The sequence below is a fragment of the Diaporthe batatas genome (assembly GCF_019321695.1).
Source record: "Diaporthe batatas strain CRI 302-4 chromosome Unknown Contig00002, whole genome shotgun sequence".
NCBI classification, from domain to species: Eukaryota; Fungi; Ascomycota; class Sordariomycetes; order Diaporthales; family Diaporthaceae; genus Diaporthe; species Diaporthe batatas.
The window spans coordinates 406,760-423,050 of NW_025408549.1; the positions used below are offsets into that span (position 1 = coordinate 406,760).

General features: G+C 39.9%; 3 protein-coding genes across 3 annotated transcripts; 1 reads left to right on the forward strand and 2 right to left on the reverse strand.

Annotated features, from left to right (window-relative positions):
- Positions 1 to 105: 105 nt before the first annotated feature.
- On the reverse strand, positions 106 to 1,600 carry KVR01_001220 (ubiquinol--cytochrome-c reductase subunit 7). Its single transcript, XM_044793455.1, has 2 exons — positions 1,271 to 1,600; positions 106 to 1,159 (listed from the first exon to the last, which is right to left on the reverse strand). The coding sequence occupies exons 1-2, from the start codon at positions 1,384 to 1,386 to the stop codon at positions 901 to 903; spliced, it is 375 nt and encodes a 124-aa protein (XP_044649175.1). The 5' UTR covers positions 1,387 to 1,600; the 3' UTR covers positions 106 to 900.
- A 14-nt stretch (positions 1,601 to 1,614) lies between these two features.
- KVR01_001531 (uncharacterized protein) lies at positions 1,615 to 4,970 on the forward strand. The gene is made up of 2 exons (XM_044788395.1): positions 1,615 to 3,136; positions 3,202 to 4,970. Exons 1-2 carry the CDS (start codon positions 2,623 to 2,625, stop codon positions 4,035 to 4,037), a joined length of 1,350 nt encoding a protein of 449 aa, XP_044649486.1. The 5' UTR covers positions 1,615 to 2,622; the 3' UTR covers positions 4,038 to 4,970.
- Positions 4,971 to 5,368: 398 nt separating this feature from the next.
- Positions 5,369 to 6,993, reverse strand: KVR01_001823 (uncharacterized protein; the record flags this gene model as incomplete). The annotated part of the gene is made up of 3 exons (XM_044783344.1): positions 6,331 to 6,993; positions 5,776 to 6,256; positions 5,369 to 5,707 (listed from the first exon to the last, which is right to left on the reverse strand). Exons 1-3 carry the CDS (start codon positions 6,702 to 6,704, stop codon positions 5,369 to 5,371), a joined length of 1,194 nt encoding a protein of 397 aa, XP_044649778.1. The 5' UTR covers positions 6,705 to 6,993.
- Positions 6,994 to 16,291: the final 9,298 nt, after the last annotated feature.

Genomic DNA, 16,291 nt, shown 5'->3' on the forward strand with positions numbered 1-16,291 from the left:
ACATGAACACGAGGGCTCATATTATTATTACCTAGGTATACAGTACCATAAACACGTCAAACCATTGTCTTACCTGACATCAACCAGGACCTATCGGTGACACGTCCAGGATCGTCCGCTTATGACGAGGAGAAAATGAGCGTGCTCCTCAGAGGCACACGCAATGAGATGTATGTGGTCATTCAAGCAACACGGCACATTTTCCTGGTTGATCATCCGTCCGTGAGGTAGTATTGCTTGACCCCATGCCGCCGAGAACAGTCTTGACAAGTTGAAGGGTCTGGATTGTTTTCATCAACCGCTCTATACAAAGGTGAAGTAGCACTACTGAGAAGCGTTCCACTGGCGTTGGTCTTGCAAGACTGTGGGAAACTTCATGTCCTGGTCACTCACATCTGAAGAGCACAGCTTCACATGAGTGGCGTAAGGAACGCTGAGGCATTGTACGCCGGGAAGGGGGGTGGGTGGTAAAAGTGAGCGTCATGGGTGTGAAGCCTTCAGGGGCCATCCAGTCAAGTAAGGAGGGAGGCCCTTCTCCGTCTTGGACGCAATGTACAGCGCCGATTGTGGTCTATCCGTCTATCCGTGCGGCGTGGGGCCATGTGCTTTCCAGACTATCACCCAATGAATATGTTGAATTACCCAGGGTTTGGGGTTCAGGGAGGGCTCATTCGGATTTGTTTCACGCTTTCACTGACCGGGAGGGTGAAGTGTCTAAGAACCGTATCCGTCTATTTGCGTCATGAACCTCGGCGGTGTCCTCGCAGGCGCCGTATGGTGAGGAGTCCTGATTGACCCATCTGCCCCCCTCTCCGACCTTCTCACAGCAGTGCTGTCTAAGTACAGGCCCAGTCTCTCCCCTTCCCAGTTGACCTGGTACAGTATACCCAAGGCGATCCTTTAGTGGCTCTTGTGGACGGTCAGGGTGTCGAGAGCATCCTTCTCCTTCAGCTCGGCCTCGACGAGCTTGATGAGGGGCAGAAGGTAAGGTGTATCCTCCTCGGGCTTGGTCCACTCCTGCTTTGGTAGCAGCTTGTGAGAGATGCTGCACTGGACGGCGCGGCGGATGCGGAAGATACGATCGTAGCGCTCCTTGTCGCCGAGACGCTTGAGGGCGGTTTGAACCTCGGGGCTCTCTTCGGGGATGAGATCGTCGGCACTGGAAACGGGAGACAGGGTTCAGCAGGTCAGCAGGCCAGGCGAGCCGGCGCAGGAGTAGGCGGGGGGTGCGACGTCAATTGGGCGCGCGCGGCAGGGGCGAGCAACTTACCGGAGACCGAGCTGTCGGTAGCCAGAAGCATTGGCGTACCAGTTGGCGAGGGGCTTGAGGGCGCTGTGCAGCCAGGGCCGCTTGACGACAAAGGGAGCCAGGGTTGGGTAGGACATTGTGGCTGCTGGCCGACGGGGTTTGGGGGGTGGTGGTGGTAAGATTTGTTTCTGGATGGGAAGAGTTGGTGAGGGCTTCAATTTGGCGCGGGTCAATCAGGCGTCGTTGATTGACGAGCCTGCACCTGCGCCGAGAGCCAGAGCCGAGTGAGCGTCGAGGGGTGCACGGGCCATGTGGCCGTGGGCAGTGGGAGGCAAGAGATGGGAGGAACCGGAGAGCTGGGATTAGACGGATACATGGGTACTGGGGTACTCCGGACTGCAGTACAGGTCACGTGGGCTGGCCAGTGGTGGAAGTCCTCCGTATGCGGTATCCGTGCACAGCACATAGCTACCTAGGTACCTAGGTACCTAGGCACGCGGCACGCAGCACGCAGCAGCGAGGGAACGGGCAACAGGCTATGAGGTAATGCGGCTTATCTCGGCTTGCAGGGTGGCCCGATATACAAGATTAGCGGGCTTTTGGCGCCTGGTTTTTGGAGGACGGAGCCTGGCGGACAAGCACAAGTGCAGGCAAGAGCGCCCACGAAGAAGCAGTGGGGTCGAGTCAAGTTGTTGCTGGAGGACGAAGCTGCCCCAACAAAGAAAAGGAGAACAATTCTGCCGTGGTCGCACGAAATACCACAAAGCAGTACGACTACCCACCTGCCCCTGCTGCCGTCATCGCACCGCACGGCACGGCACCGTATCGCATCCATCGCCTCGCCTCGCCTCGCCTCGCCATCAATCCCCGACGGCCCTCTTCTTGGCCCGGCCCTCACCTTCACCCTCACCCTCACCCTCGCCCTCGCGCTTGCCCACTGCCCACTGCCGGCTGCCCACCGCCGGCTGCCTCTCCTCTGACCTCTCGTCTTCCCAGCTCTTGCGCAGCCACCACTCCTGCTGCGTGCTCCTCCAAGCCTCCAAGCCTCGTGTCCCAAGTCAATGGCCTGCGACAACCGTTAGCTGCAGTGTCGCGGCCTCTGCGTGGGAAGCCTTCCCCGCATACCGGGACCGTTGCACCCCACCGCATACCTCCCGACGACAAGACGAACACCCGGGCCCGAACTCGACTTGCATCCTGCCCGCCCTTCCCATCCCCAGCACGTCTTGCTGCTCCAACCAGCCGACCCTCTCTTCCCCGACAGTCCCCCAGCGCCGGGGGACCTCAGCCCCTTGCCGAGGCCCCCCTCTGCCCACCCGCACCCCGCCCCGCGTCCTCTGCCTGTCCCTCCGGCCTCTCCCAGGGGAACAGGAATGTCTCTCGAGCGGAGCACTGCTGATCCCACGCCCGACGAGTATGGGCACGCCCCGACCTCCGTTGCAAATTACCCCCACTCGACTGCCGCTGGACTGCCGGCCTCCATCCAGTCCGCCGTCCCCAGGGCAGCGTACGCATCCCTTCCCACCAACATGCCCGACCAGGGCCTGTCACGTTTTGAGCGATGGGCGACACAAGCTTCCGACTCTCAGTTCAACGCGCTGGCTGGTGCCATAGGAGGCTTCACCTCGGGTATAGTAACCTGCCCCCTCGACGTCATCAAGACCAAGCTCCAGGCCCAGGGTGGAATCAACCTGCAGAGGGGGATCCACGTTGGTCAACCCCAGATGTACAAGGGCCTGTTTGGCACAGCCAGCGTAATATGGAGAGACGAGGGTCTGCGTGGCATGTACAGAGGCCTCGGCCCCATAATCATGGGCTATCTGCCCACTTGGGCCGTCTGGTTCACCGTCTACAACAAGAGCAAAACAGTCATAGGCCAGCACCACAGTATGTCTGCTCTCCCTGCCACGCTGCCCTTGTGCCCTCCGAGGAGCTTTGCTGACAACCCGCAGACAACACCATCGTCGTGAATTTCTGGTCCTCAATCGTCGCCGGAGCCAGCAGCACTATCGTCACAAACCCAATCTGGGTCATCAAGACACGCCTCATGTCACAATCTGGCCGGAACGGCGGGATCCGGTTTTCTCTCTTTCCCAGAGGCGCTAACACGCCCACGGTCCGGCCGTCCCTGCCGTCACCATGGCATTATCATTCTACGCTTGACGCGGCCAGGAAGATGTACACCACCGAGGGGCTTCGCGCGTTCTACTCTGGGCTTACTCCGGCTCTGCTGGGCTTGACTCATGTGGCAGTGCAGTTCCCCGCCTACGAGTATCTCAAGACAAAATTCACGGGACAGGGGATGGGCGCCTCGTCCGCCGAAAGCGACCCAAAGTCTCACTGGTTCGGGATTCTCAGCGCCTCCATACTGTCTAAGATAATGGCAAGCAGTGCCACTTATCCACACGAGGTTATACGTACACGACTTCAAACCCAACGACGGCCTATGGCCAGCAACGGCTTGGTGATAGACCCTGTCAGTGAGATCCCAGGCCTGAATCAGCCCCTGGGCCCTGCTTCCTCCGCCGCCGAGAACTTGGCCAAACAGAGACTTGAACAAGAGCAGAGCCAGCAGAAGTATCGGGGGATCGTCAGAACCTTCCGGACCATCCTCAAAGAAGAGGGCTGGAGGGCCTTCTACGCCGGCATGGGCACAAATATGATGCGGGCAGTCCCGGCTGCCACGGTCACCATGCTGACGTATGAGTTCGTTATGCGCGAGCTCAATGGTGCCCGCAAGCACGGTAGGGAGAAGGCTAGGCTGAATGGCGACCCAACCTTCGGCTGAGTCCAGCAAGCTGTGGTCCATGACCGCCGTTAAGGCCGATTTGCCGCGGCACGAGCCTCCGCAGCTCTTCCAAACCCAGGTCTCTGCTGGCGAGCCGGCCCCATGGCCGTCTTATCCGGCTGATTGGATAAGCATTGAGAGATACCAGCCTGCACTCACATCATCTCAACTGGTTCTAGCTGCATCTCTGTCCAGAGGGGACTACTCGGGCTCACATGTTGAGACAATGTATGCAATGTGCCTGCCGCATTAGTTCTTTCTGACATGGTACAACGCCTCCTCCGAAATCGCGGATCGAGACGGGAGGCTCCGTTACGGCAATATGTGTTAGAACCACCCTCGGGTGCATTGCCGTCGTGGCTCGCTGACAAGTTCAGAGATCAAATCGCCAACTTGATGCAAAACGAAAGAAGGAGGCCGGGTGCACGCAGTCTTCCGCTTAGAGCAGCAGCAAGCAAGCATATGTGACATCCCGCATCATTGCTTTTTGCGTTCGGCAGTATGTTCTAGACGCAACGTTGGGTTGAGGCTTTGCACACAACATCTTCGGGTGGCATCCTCTCGGGAATGCCTTGCGGAGAGGACGCCATGAACGCTGGGTGGAACAGCTGGGTCATCACGAATTGGGAACGACTTTTTGTGCAATGTTTCAAAAATACGATACCCCTACCAGGTCCTAGCCCTGCTTCCAAGGTCTCGCGTGCAGAATTCTTGTATGACAAAGAAAAACTTCTTCCTCACTTATACACATTGCTTCTTCTAAAAACAACAGCAGGCTGCGTGCGGAGTTGGCGGGCACTTTAAACTCACAGTAGAAATCAAGATTTGGGCTGAAGCAATATGCACGCACCTTCCCAGTGAGATGTGAATTTGAGTCATCACAGACACCGCTGTACACTGTGAGGTGGACACAGGGTTACTAGCCTAGGAAGACAAGGTACCTCATTCCAGTTGCCACAGACAGTACAGAAGCACCTAGCCTTGAAGGGCAGGAAGTAGTGCTGAACCAGGATAATAGGGGCATCAAACCACCATACAGATGCCTGTTGTCTCATCACTCCTCACGTCCTGTATACTACGGATCGACGGCGTTGCAATCCCTCACCACTTCATTGCAGGGAGCAGATCCATTACTCGATGTCGACCATAAAGAGGTACTTGGCCCCTAGCACCCTCTGTTTATTTACTGCTCTATCCAACCGCAAAGGGGACATAATTATTGGAGCCCGCAAGATATGTACCTACTTGCTCGTGGTATACGACACAGCATTTCTTTCTATTTACACACACCTCTAAAAACATACACGAATCTGAAGATTACGGCTTTAACATCACTCATCCCAAATGGTGGAGATAACAGGACCGGAAAGCCTCGCTTCTCCAACCTTGCCGCCGTCTTCTTCTGTGATGATCAGCCCGGTCTTGAGGTCGCGCTTCCAAATAACGACTGTGTTGTTGGTCTGGTGCCCGACAGCCAGCAAATCCCCGGCCTTGTTCAGTGAGAACTGACGAGGTAACCAGCCACCTGAGGGAGCACTCTGGAGAAATTCGAGAGTGCCGTCCTCATTGATGGTCCAGGTTGTCAGGGTGTCGGATGGAGCTGACTGGTAGAGCACAGAGGTGGAGAAGGACCGCTCGCGGGTTGAGACGATCAGAAACTTTTGGTCGGGCTATTCATGGCGATGTCAGTATCTATTGCGCTTCTTCACGCTCAGGCAGGTGTAGTACGGAGACATACAGTGATGGCACACTCGCTGACTGGCGCGGTGTTTGCAGGCAGGGTGCTACTCAAACCAAGCGCAGGGGCCTCAAAGACCTTGTCGAAGGTCAAGCCTGAGTCATCATAAGTTACCCGGTAGGAGTACACGGCCTGTGAAAGCTCTCCACCAAAGAAGAAGAAAGTCTCGCCGGCATCGTTGACTCGGAAGAAGCCGTGACGAGGACCAGCACCGGCTTCCGTCGTCAGTGGCGTAGTCTCCACAAGAGGGGCGATCGTGTCGGGAGCGTAGGTGAAAACCCGGACCAGGTCTGCGCCTAGGTCTGGAACGAGAACATATGTGTTCGTCGGGTCAATAATGACCTCGTGTGAGTAGCTGCGATCCTGGCGAGAAGCGATCGGGCCGGTCTTGTTGCTTGTCGGGAAGATTGTCTGGATGGGACCTTCTCCAGGCAGAGTGCCGTTTTCGCCAAGCTCAAAAACACCGACGGCGCTCTTGTTGCTGTCTCTAGTTAGCGCCCACCCAGAGCACAGCTGCTGAAACAACAATACAATGGCTTGCTGCCGTGTACTCACTACGAAGCAGTAATGTAGGCGCGCTTCCCGCTCTCTGCGGTCAAGATCTCAGCCCAAACACCGCTGGCCGGCCCCTCTACACGGGCAATCCGAGACAGTGTCCCATCGGCAGCAGTGGAGAAGGAGTTCAGAGTCCCGACAGATCCTCCGCGGTCGTAGCAGTATAGTACGCCGTCCTCCTTGTCGAGGGTCAAGACCGAAGGGTTGACTTCGCACTCCTGGGTAATCGATGTTACGGCCAGTTCGTACTTGCTACCCGAGCCGGTCAAGGACAGGCTTGTGACGTTCCCGTTCGACTGGGCTACGTACAAGTTGACCGCCGAGGCAGAAGCCACCAGGGTTGAGGAGAGAATAGTCTTGTACAATGAAGCCATTGCCGAATGAATTCTTGTGGGCTGTGAAGGAAGGACTAGAGACGACGACGACGACTCAGAGAACCGGCGGGCTCGCTATTATATCGGACGCCCTCATGCCCTCACAGCAGGGGCATACTACTATATTTCAATCCAGGCACTGGTAGTCTACCGTAGTAGGCTAGTCAGCCTGGACAGTACTCCTTATTTCGCCTCTTTGCCAAGCCAGAGCAAAGCACCAAAGTTACGAGTAAGTCCGTATGTCCCCACTGCCATGCGCGGTAAAAACCACACACCCTGGCCATTCCAGGTTCCTTCCCCGCAATCAGCAGAGAACCGGGCCTGCTCCATGTGCCCATTGGAGGATTAATCAGGGTCGAGATCCTGTCAAGGGAAACATGCCAGATGAGGATAAAGCCATTTTATAACGTGGTCATTGTAGTTAGATCCCCCGAAGAAAAAAAAAGGGCATCGGTGATGAGCAATCCAGATTCCTAACGTGGACATCTCAAGCATATGCTGACTGTTTATCCTGCCGTGGCATCCGAGGCACTGTGCATACCTAGCAGCCTAGGTAAGGTAGGACCCATGTCAGTGGAATAGACCCCGGCCATCAGCCCCTGAGCAGGATATGAATCGGTTGATGTGCGGCACAGAGCATTCTGCACTCCCCTGCAAGACTAAGGACTCGCTATATTTAAAGAGGTAAAAATCCTACCCAAAGCTAGTCTAGTAGGTATATAAAGAGACTTCTTTTCCTCAAGTCTCTTAAAACTCAAGGGCTAGTAAGGTAAAGGAGGCAGCCCCAGAGTGTAGCGAAGGGCCGCGAATAGAGCAGGTAGGTACGATGCGAGCTCGGAAGACTAACCCGCTTCCTTTTTATTCCTCAAAAAAAAGATTCAAAGAATACTTGAGCAGAAGTCTCCTAAACACCCCCTTAGCTATGGTCTTAGCGGCTACAAAACCTATCCTTCTTTAAGCAAAGCGAGTACTTAGTCTTACAAAGGAGTGCAAAATTCTCTATCCCGATGAACGTGTTTTATTCCATTCGGTCCCGTGGCTTTCAAAGGGCAATTGGCTTTTGAGCCTAATTTAGTTCTCGAGCCAAAGGAGTGTGGTCTCAAAACGTAGCGCACACGTTCGGCCTTATTTGTCACAGGCGCAACCTACAGATAATTGCAGTGAAAATGTCTGTGCGTTAGTCCAGGCAATCGTGTTAAAAATAGAGATCCAGTGCGGGACTCGCCAACGTGTGCTTCTTGCCTTCGAATTCCGGGGGGGGGGGGGCAGGAATGCCTTATACCACATATGCTAGCATGATCGAAGTGCACGTCCAGATGAGAATGACATCCGCTAATAATAAAAGCATTTATGATCCAGCTCCGCACTCACAAAGGAACGAGCGAGAGATTTGAAGTTGTAACGCTTCTCGCTTTGGTGCAGATGCTAAACAGCTTTTTCAGCCTGTACTGTATACTGTACGGCGAGCTCTGTACATCGCTAGGGTAACGATAATTTCTGAGGATTTCTTGTGGGGATCAAGGCCGAAATGATCTTGAACCAGACTGCAGGTAAAAAAAGCGTACAGGCGTTCCAGTACCTCGAATGCGACCCGAAATTCACACGGGAGGGATTCTGGGCTTACTGGAAGGACACTCCGAGTCATGGCCCGAAACTTGTTCCATTAGGTATCTGAGAAGGACGGGTTCATATAATATCTTCAGGTGTATTCAGATGGCTTTCACCGACGCAGTGATTGTAACAATTTAACACACTATTCACTTCTAGTCCCGCACATTTGAAAAGGTCATTCTTGTGCCCTCTCCAGAATCAGCCCCAAATGTGAGAGATGTGGAGTCGAAAGGCGAGGTGCCTGAGCACGTGGGTTTTTGACGGTATTGCCATGTTCCTTGTTGCTTCGCCTGAGAGGACCCATGCTACCTCAACGTGATCCAGCCCGATGAGTACTATCTGATGAAAAAAGGAGCTCCAGGAAGAGGGGTGATACGATTTTCGGGGCGTGGTGGTCCCCGTCGTCCAGGCCGGGGCCGAATCAATAGGGGACGGCCCCGGGGCTGCATGCTGAGGTATTGAAGTTGAGGGAGGCATTTGTCGAGATCAGTGGACCTCTAGAGAGACTCATTCCTATTTGAAATATGGGAACGCAGAGATTAAGTAATTTCAAAGAGAACGGATATTCACAGGGCAAAAAACGGATGGTATAGGGCAACTTTTTTTATATAAATTATTACTTTTTACTTTATATTATAACTTTAGAAGAGATTTAATTCTAAGTAATAAAAAGTACCTTATAATATAGTAGAAAGAATAAGCTATTTAAATGTATTATTTTTAAAATTCTAACTTTAATATTTATATAATTATATACTATTATAAAAATAAATATTATTTTATTAAAATAAAATTTAAAAATATAGTAATAATTTTTAATAACTTTATTTTTAATATATAATATTAATTAAATAATAATAAATAGTAAAAGAGTTTTAAAAAATTAATATTTATAGATTTTACTTATAAAAATTAAAAAAACTAAAAAGTTACTTTATACTATCCGTTTTTTACTCTATAAATACTTATAGGCTTTAGCTTCTACTTACTTACTCTTAATAAAGTAAGTAATAAAACTTTATAACGGCTAAAAGTTTATAATAAAAAGAAGGTTTTTTTATATATAAACTTCTTAGAGAGTAACCTATTAAAACTTTTTTTTAATTATTAAATCTTAAGGTTATATATTATTTTTATTTAAAGTAATATATTTTAACTTCTTAAAAATTAATTTAATTAATAAAAGAAGTAGTATAAAATAATCTATTAATTTTAAGGATTCTAAAACTTATTTTTTTTTAAGAATTAAGTTAATACTAAGTATATTATAGTAAGTTAAAAGTATTAAAAAGTACTGTTTTATATAAGGAAAAAGCCTGTCTTTTTATTGTGAAGTTTTGGTCGTTATAGGTTTTTGTTACCTATTATGTTAGTGGTAGGTAAGTGGAAGCTGAAGCCCACGGGTATCCGTTCTTATTTTAAAGGTTTTCGGGCTCTCAACAAGGATTTAAATTTACACACATTCTAGTTAATACCGCCGTTAAGACGGTGCCTCTGTGCGTCGCAAGGCTGAGGCCACATGCACCTATTATATTTTTACCCCCTATTATCGACCATTTTGAAGACGCTATGTATATTTAGACGTATGCGGAATAGGTGGCGACTAGCCCGTGGGCTAATTGTGTCCACGATCAACGCCGCCGTCAAGAGATGCCCCTTGGCCTTGTCTGTGCGTCGCAAGGCTGAGACCACATGCACCTATCGTATTTGAACTATAATTATAGACACAGTATGTTTTTGTTAAACAAAGCACACTGAGTTTTGAGCGTTTACCACTGTATGAAGGCGCCATGTTTGTCCCTAAACATATGCAGATAGAAGCGAAACTAGTATTATTGTGCATTGAGTAAAAGCGCGATTGCTAATTGTCATACCCTCGTTTTGAAAATATCACGGAAGGCCCATTGCATTGTTGTGAGTCAGCTCATTGGGTTACGGGGAAATGGAGCGTAGGTGTAAGGAGGGTCGCCATGTGGTCGCGATGTGTCTGAAACTCCGCGGACGAGAGAGCTGGGGGGGGGGTTGGAGGCAAACGGTGAACAAGCTGATGCTACAGTTTTCTTTTGAGTTATGGAGGGTTCAATTTGCTTTTCGGTATGCTTACTTGGAAATGGTGTGAAGAATCTGAGTGCTTCCTTGACACAAGCTTGGACATAATTCAGGTGTTGTGCGTCTAAAAACGACACCACACTGGATGTGCATCTGCCTTGTTCACAGCAACGGCTACCTCAATTCTAGCCATGTTTGGGATTGATAGGTTGCGCAGTCAACAATAAAAGAATGGCTACAGAGCGGAGTTGACAGTATCTGCACCTGCGCGACGCTGTTTGTGGCCTGAGCATATACATTCTAAGTTGCGAACATGCAGCCGACCAGGTTTTTACCACAGGTCCTGAGCCAATAGTCCACTATGACGAATTGGCTGCTGCTGTCGATATTCTTTTCGCGCTTTTTCACAACCGTCATTGTACCTCCTTGATAGGCAATGTTGAAGACATGACCTAGTGGTAGAATACTTACCCGTGGGCTTCGGCTTCCACTTACCCACTCCTGGCGGAGTGGGTGATAAAACCCCACAACGGCTAAAACCTCGCAATACTTATACCTACCTATTTTTACTACTTTCCCCTATAAAATCCTATTTTTTAAGTAAGTATATTTCTTTTATTAAATTTTATATAGATAAAAAGTAAATACCTTTAAAATCTTTATTTTATAAAGATTAATAATAAAATATTTTTAAATTTCTAGGGTTAGGGTTTAAGATTTTAATTTTTTTAGTTAAGGGTTTTTTAAAATTAATATATCTTTTTATATAAATTATATAATAAAAGTATAATACTTATAGAATTTTAGGAGAATTTTTTTTTATATATAAAAATATTTTTAAAATTAAAATCTATTTATAAAAGATTAAGAATTAAAGTTTTAAAGAGGATTTATAATATTAAAACCTTATAAAAAATAGATTATAATAACCTTAATTTTTAGGAAGAGATTTTATAAATATTCTTTATATAAATAGAATAATTCTAATAATAATTTATTATTTTTATTTTTAATAATATAATTTATATAAAAGATATATTCATTTTAAAAAACCTTTAATTAAAAAAATTAAAATTTTAAACCTTAACTTTAAAAATTTAAAAATATTTTATTATTAATTTTTATAAAATAAGGATTTTAAATATATTTAATTTTTTTTTATATAAAATTTAATTAAGGAAATATACTTAATTAAAAAGTAGATTTTTATAGGGAAAAATAGTAAAAATAAATAGGTGTAGGTGTTGTGGGATTTTGGCTGTTGCGGAATTTTGGCACCCCCTATACCAAGGGCGTAGGGGGGCAGGGAAGGCCTGCCCCCCGGGTACTATTGAAGCCATGTCATGAACGGATTCGAAATCAATGCATTCCGCAAGCGAGGGAAGAAGCTGGCGGAGGCTGCTATGAAGCTCAGCATTTTCGAATTCCCAATGGACTTACCAATGTCTGTTCCCTTGTATTTTGAAATGTCTCTAATTAGTATAGTCGTTATCTCGATTTAGCCTTTATATATTTATTCTTTATTTACCGATGCGAGGAAAGCTTTGCTTTAGACTATGTTTAGGTTGCTTGTTCTGCATCGCGAGAACCACAGGTAATGATCAGTGATGCTTCTTAGTGGGCCTTTAAAAAGTCTTATATAATTATATTTTCTCTATTTAAACTTAGTTAGTTTAACTATTTATTTCTTTTTAATAAAATTTAAAAGAATAAAAAATTTAAATTTAAAGAATTATAAAGAATTAAAATTATTAAAACTATTTATAAAGTTATTAATAAATTATAAGTATTTTTTTAATAAATTAAATATTATTTATTTAATTATAAACTTTAATAACTTTTTAAAGTTTTTTATATAAAACTTTTAATATATATAAGTTTAAATATAAAATATTATATTAAATTATTTATATATATAATATATTTATTTATTTATATTTTATATTTATATTTTATATTTATATTCTATAAAGTTTTACTTTTATTTTATATATATTTAAGGATATATATAGCGCCTTTATATAGTAGTAAGTACTTAAAACCTAGTGTTTAAAAGAATATAATGCTAATAATAATAGTTATAATACGATAGGTGCTTATAACTTTAGCTTTATAATATATAAATAAAGCTAAAGGGTATCGTTTTAATAACGGCGTTAATTATTTATATTTTATATTTATATTTTATATTTATACTTTATATTTATATTTTATATTTATATTTTATATTTATATTTATATTTATATTTATATTTTATATTTATATTTATATTTTATATTTATATTTTAAAATATATTATTAATAATATATTAATCTTTTAAATATTTTATAAAATTTATAATTATAATATTTTAATTAATCTTTATTTAATTATTTTATTATATTATAACTTATTTTAATTTTTAATTTTACTTAAGTTTTTTTTAAAAGTTTTTTAATATTTTTCTATTTAAAAAAGTTAAATTTAAAAAAAGACTTTTAAGTAAGCTAATATCTACTTACCTAATAATTATATCCACTTACCTAATTTTTTTTAACTACTCACTTAATATAAAAATTTATATATAAGGTCTATATAAAACTATATATCTAACTAGAATTCTTTAAATTTTTAATACTTTTAATATAAACCCCTTCTAGCACCCTTTTTAATACTCCTTCACCTTTATTTTTACCTTTATCTTTACCTTTACCTTTACCTTTACCTTTTAAACTATATATATTTAGGTACTAACTAAATATTTAAATACTAACTAAATATTAAAAGGTTAGAAGTTAAAAAGGTAAAGGTAAAAACTATACTTTTTCTAACTTTTTAATACCCCTTCTAACCCTTTAATATTTTAAATTTTTAACCTTTTAATATTTAATTAATATTTAAATACTTAATTAATACCTAAATATATATAATCTAAAAGGTCTAAAAAGGGTGCTAAAAGGGGTATTAAAAGGGGTATTAAAAGGGGTATTAAAAGGAGTATTAAAAGGAGCTTATACTTAAAGTATTAAAAATTAAAAAAAAAATTATATTATAGGGTTTCTTAATATTAACTTAAAAGGTATTTATAAATATAAAAAAGTTACTTAAAAAAATTAATATTAAGTAAGTGGTTAATAGGAATTAAGTAAGTAGATATTAGTTTCTTTTAAGTTTAAATTTAAGATTTTTATAAATTTTAATTTTCTTTAAATTAAACTTATAACCCTTTAACTTTTTAAAAATATATTAATTATTTTAAATATAATTTTACTTTTATTCTATATATATTTAAAATATATATAATATTTTATATAATAATAAATATTTAAAACTTAATATTTAAAAGAATAAAATATTAATATTATTAATAATAATTATAATATAATAAATACTTATAATTTTAACTTTATAATATATAAATAAAATTAAAAGTATTATCTTAATAATAATATTAATTATAAATAAAAGTTTTATAATATTTTAATTAATATTATTATTAAAATAATACTTTAACTTTATTTATATATTATAAAATTAAAATTATAAATATTTATTATATTATAACTATTATTATTAGTATTATATTTTTTAAATATTAAGTTTTAAGTACTTATTATTATATAAGGTATTATATATATTTTAAATATATATAAAATAAAAGTAAAAGTATATAAATAGAAGTAATTTATAATTTAATTATTATAATTTTATTTTAAATATTAATAACTTCTTTTAAAATAAAATCTATTTTATATTATTATAAATTTAATTATTAATAATTATTTTTTTTATAAAGTTATTAAAATTATAAACTTAAATATTATATATAATAATAAAGTATAATTACTTTATTTAATTATCTTTTAATTTAATTATATAATAAGTTAAGTAATTACTTTTAAATAGTTTTACTTAATTAATATTTATTTAAATAAAATTAAAACTTATATATATTTCTAATTAAAGGAATAATAATTTTATTTTTACTTATTTTAACTAACTTACTTAAATTATATAATAATCTTATATATAATACTTAATAATATTAAGATTAACTTATAATTTATAATAACTTTAACTTTTAATAGATTAATAATATTAATTTAAATAGATATAACTTAATATATTAATATAAAAATATCTTTTAATAATAAATAGTATTATAAATAATTATAAAGTTATTATAAAAGTTTTATATAAAAACTTAATTAAATTAATTTTTAAAATATATTATATTTTATTTTTAAAACTTTAATTATTTATTTTAATTTAATAATAAAATTAAAAAATATATAAATAGTTTATATTATAACTTAATTTAATTTTAAGTTTATTTAAATTTTTAATTCTTTTAATTTTTATTCTTTAAAAGATTAAAAGTTTAAACTTTTATAAATTTTAATTTTCTTTAAAATAAAATTTATAATCCTTTAATTTTAAAAATAAATAAATTATTTTAAATAATAATAACTTTTTAAAATAAAATATACTTTTATATAATTATAAATTTAATTATTAATAATTATTTTTATAAAGTTATTAAATTTATAAATTAAAATAATAGAATATAATTATTTTATTTAAATATTATAATTTAATTTAATAGTTTAATTAGTTAAGTAATTATTTTTATATAATTTAATTTAATAAATATTTATTTAAATAAAATTAAAACTTTAATTTCAAGAATAATAATTTTATTTTTATTTATTTTAATTAACTTATATTTATTTAAATTATATAATAAATTTAATATTATATATATTCTTAAATATATATAAAATAAAAATAAAACTATATATAATAAATTTTAATACTTTTATATAATATTTATTAATATTAAATTAAATAACTTATAATTTATAATAGTTTTAAGTTTTAATAAATTAATAATATTAATTTAAATTAATATAATTTAATATATTTATATAAAAATAATTTTTTAATAGTAAATAATATTATAAATAATTATAAAGTTATTATAAAAAGTTTAATATAATAAACTTAATTAAATTAATTTAAAGAAATATAATATATTTTATTCTTTTAAAACTTTAATTATTTATTTTTAATTTAATATATAGAAATTTAAAATTATATAAGCTATTATAGAGCTATATATATAGGTCTTATTATAGATATTTTAGTAAGAATTTTAAATTATGCAAGACTTTTTAAGGCCCACTGTTCCTGTATAAGTTGGGCTATAATTTCGATGAACGCATTAAAAAACGGCAATCTACCTTCTAAACAGAATTTGGCTGAGACAGCTACCGGCCGAGCTACAAGCACGAGTAAACGCTCAGCCTAATTTTCTTAATAACAACAACTGAGTTGCATGCATTAAGCATATAATTGGCAATCGTTTTCGTTCTATTAGTTAAAGTTGAGCTTGATGATGTTCATCGTAATAAAACATGTGATAACATTCTCAATGAAACTGGAGCTTTGGTGTAGCTGTTCTCGGCGGCCGCAACATTGAGTCACACTTACTGTGTACCACTCAAGTCGACCAGATTTTAGCTCCGTAATCAAATAAAGTTCATTGCGGAGGGTAAACACACGTCCCGTGCGAACTTCTTCCCCGCTACGAACAGGCAGATCCGTGCTGTAAATCTGATCCTGCAAATTTCCTTTAAGCTTTCAAAAAGTCAAGCATAATTCCACCGACCTCCGATCGCCAGCGGGTAGTACCAAGGTAGTCTCTCGCTCGTCCAACAATATGAAATGAATCAAGCGTAGATTTGCATTTACTATGTGATCATATAGGCAATCGATGTAGGCCAAGCTCGGTCCTCGCTTGCAGCATGATACGCCGCTTTGATCCCCGTCTACCAAGACTTGGATTCTATTTCAGGGACACACATACCGGAATTTGGACAATATTGATAGTCTGGTGCCCACGATCCTCAGCCCCGGAGTCTGTTCCACTTTCTGCAGTCTTTC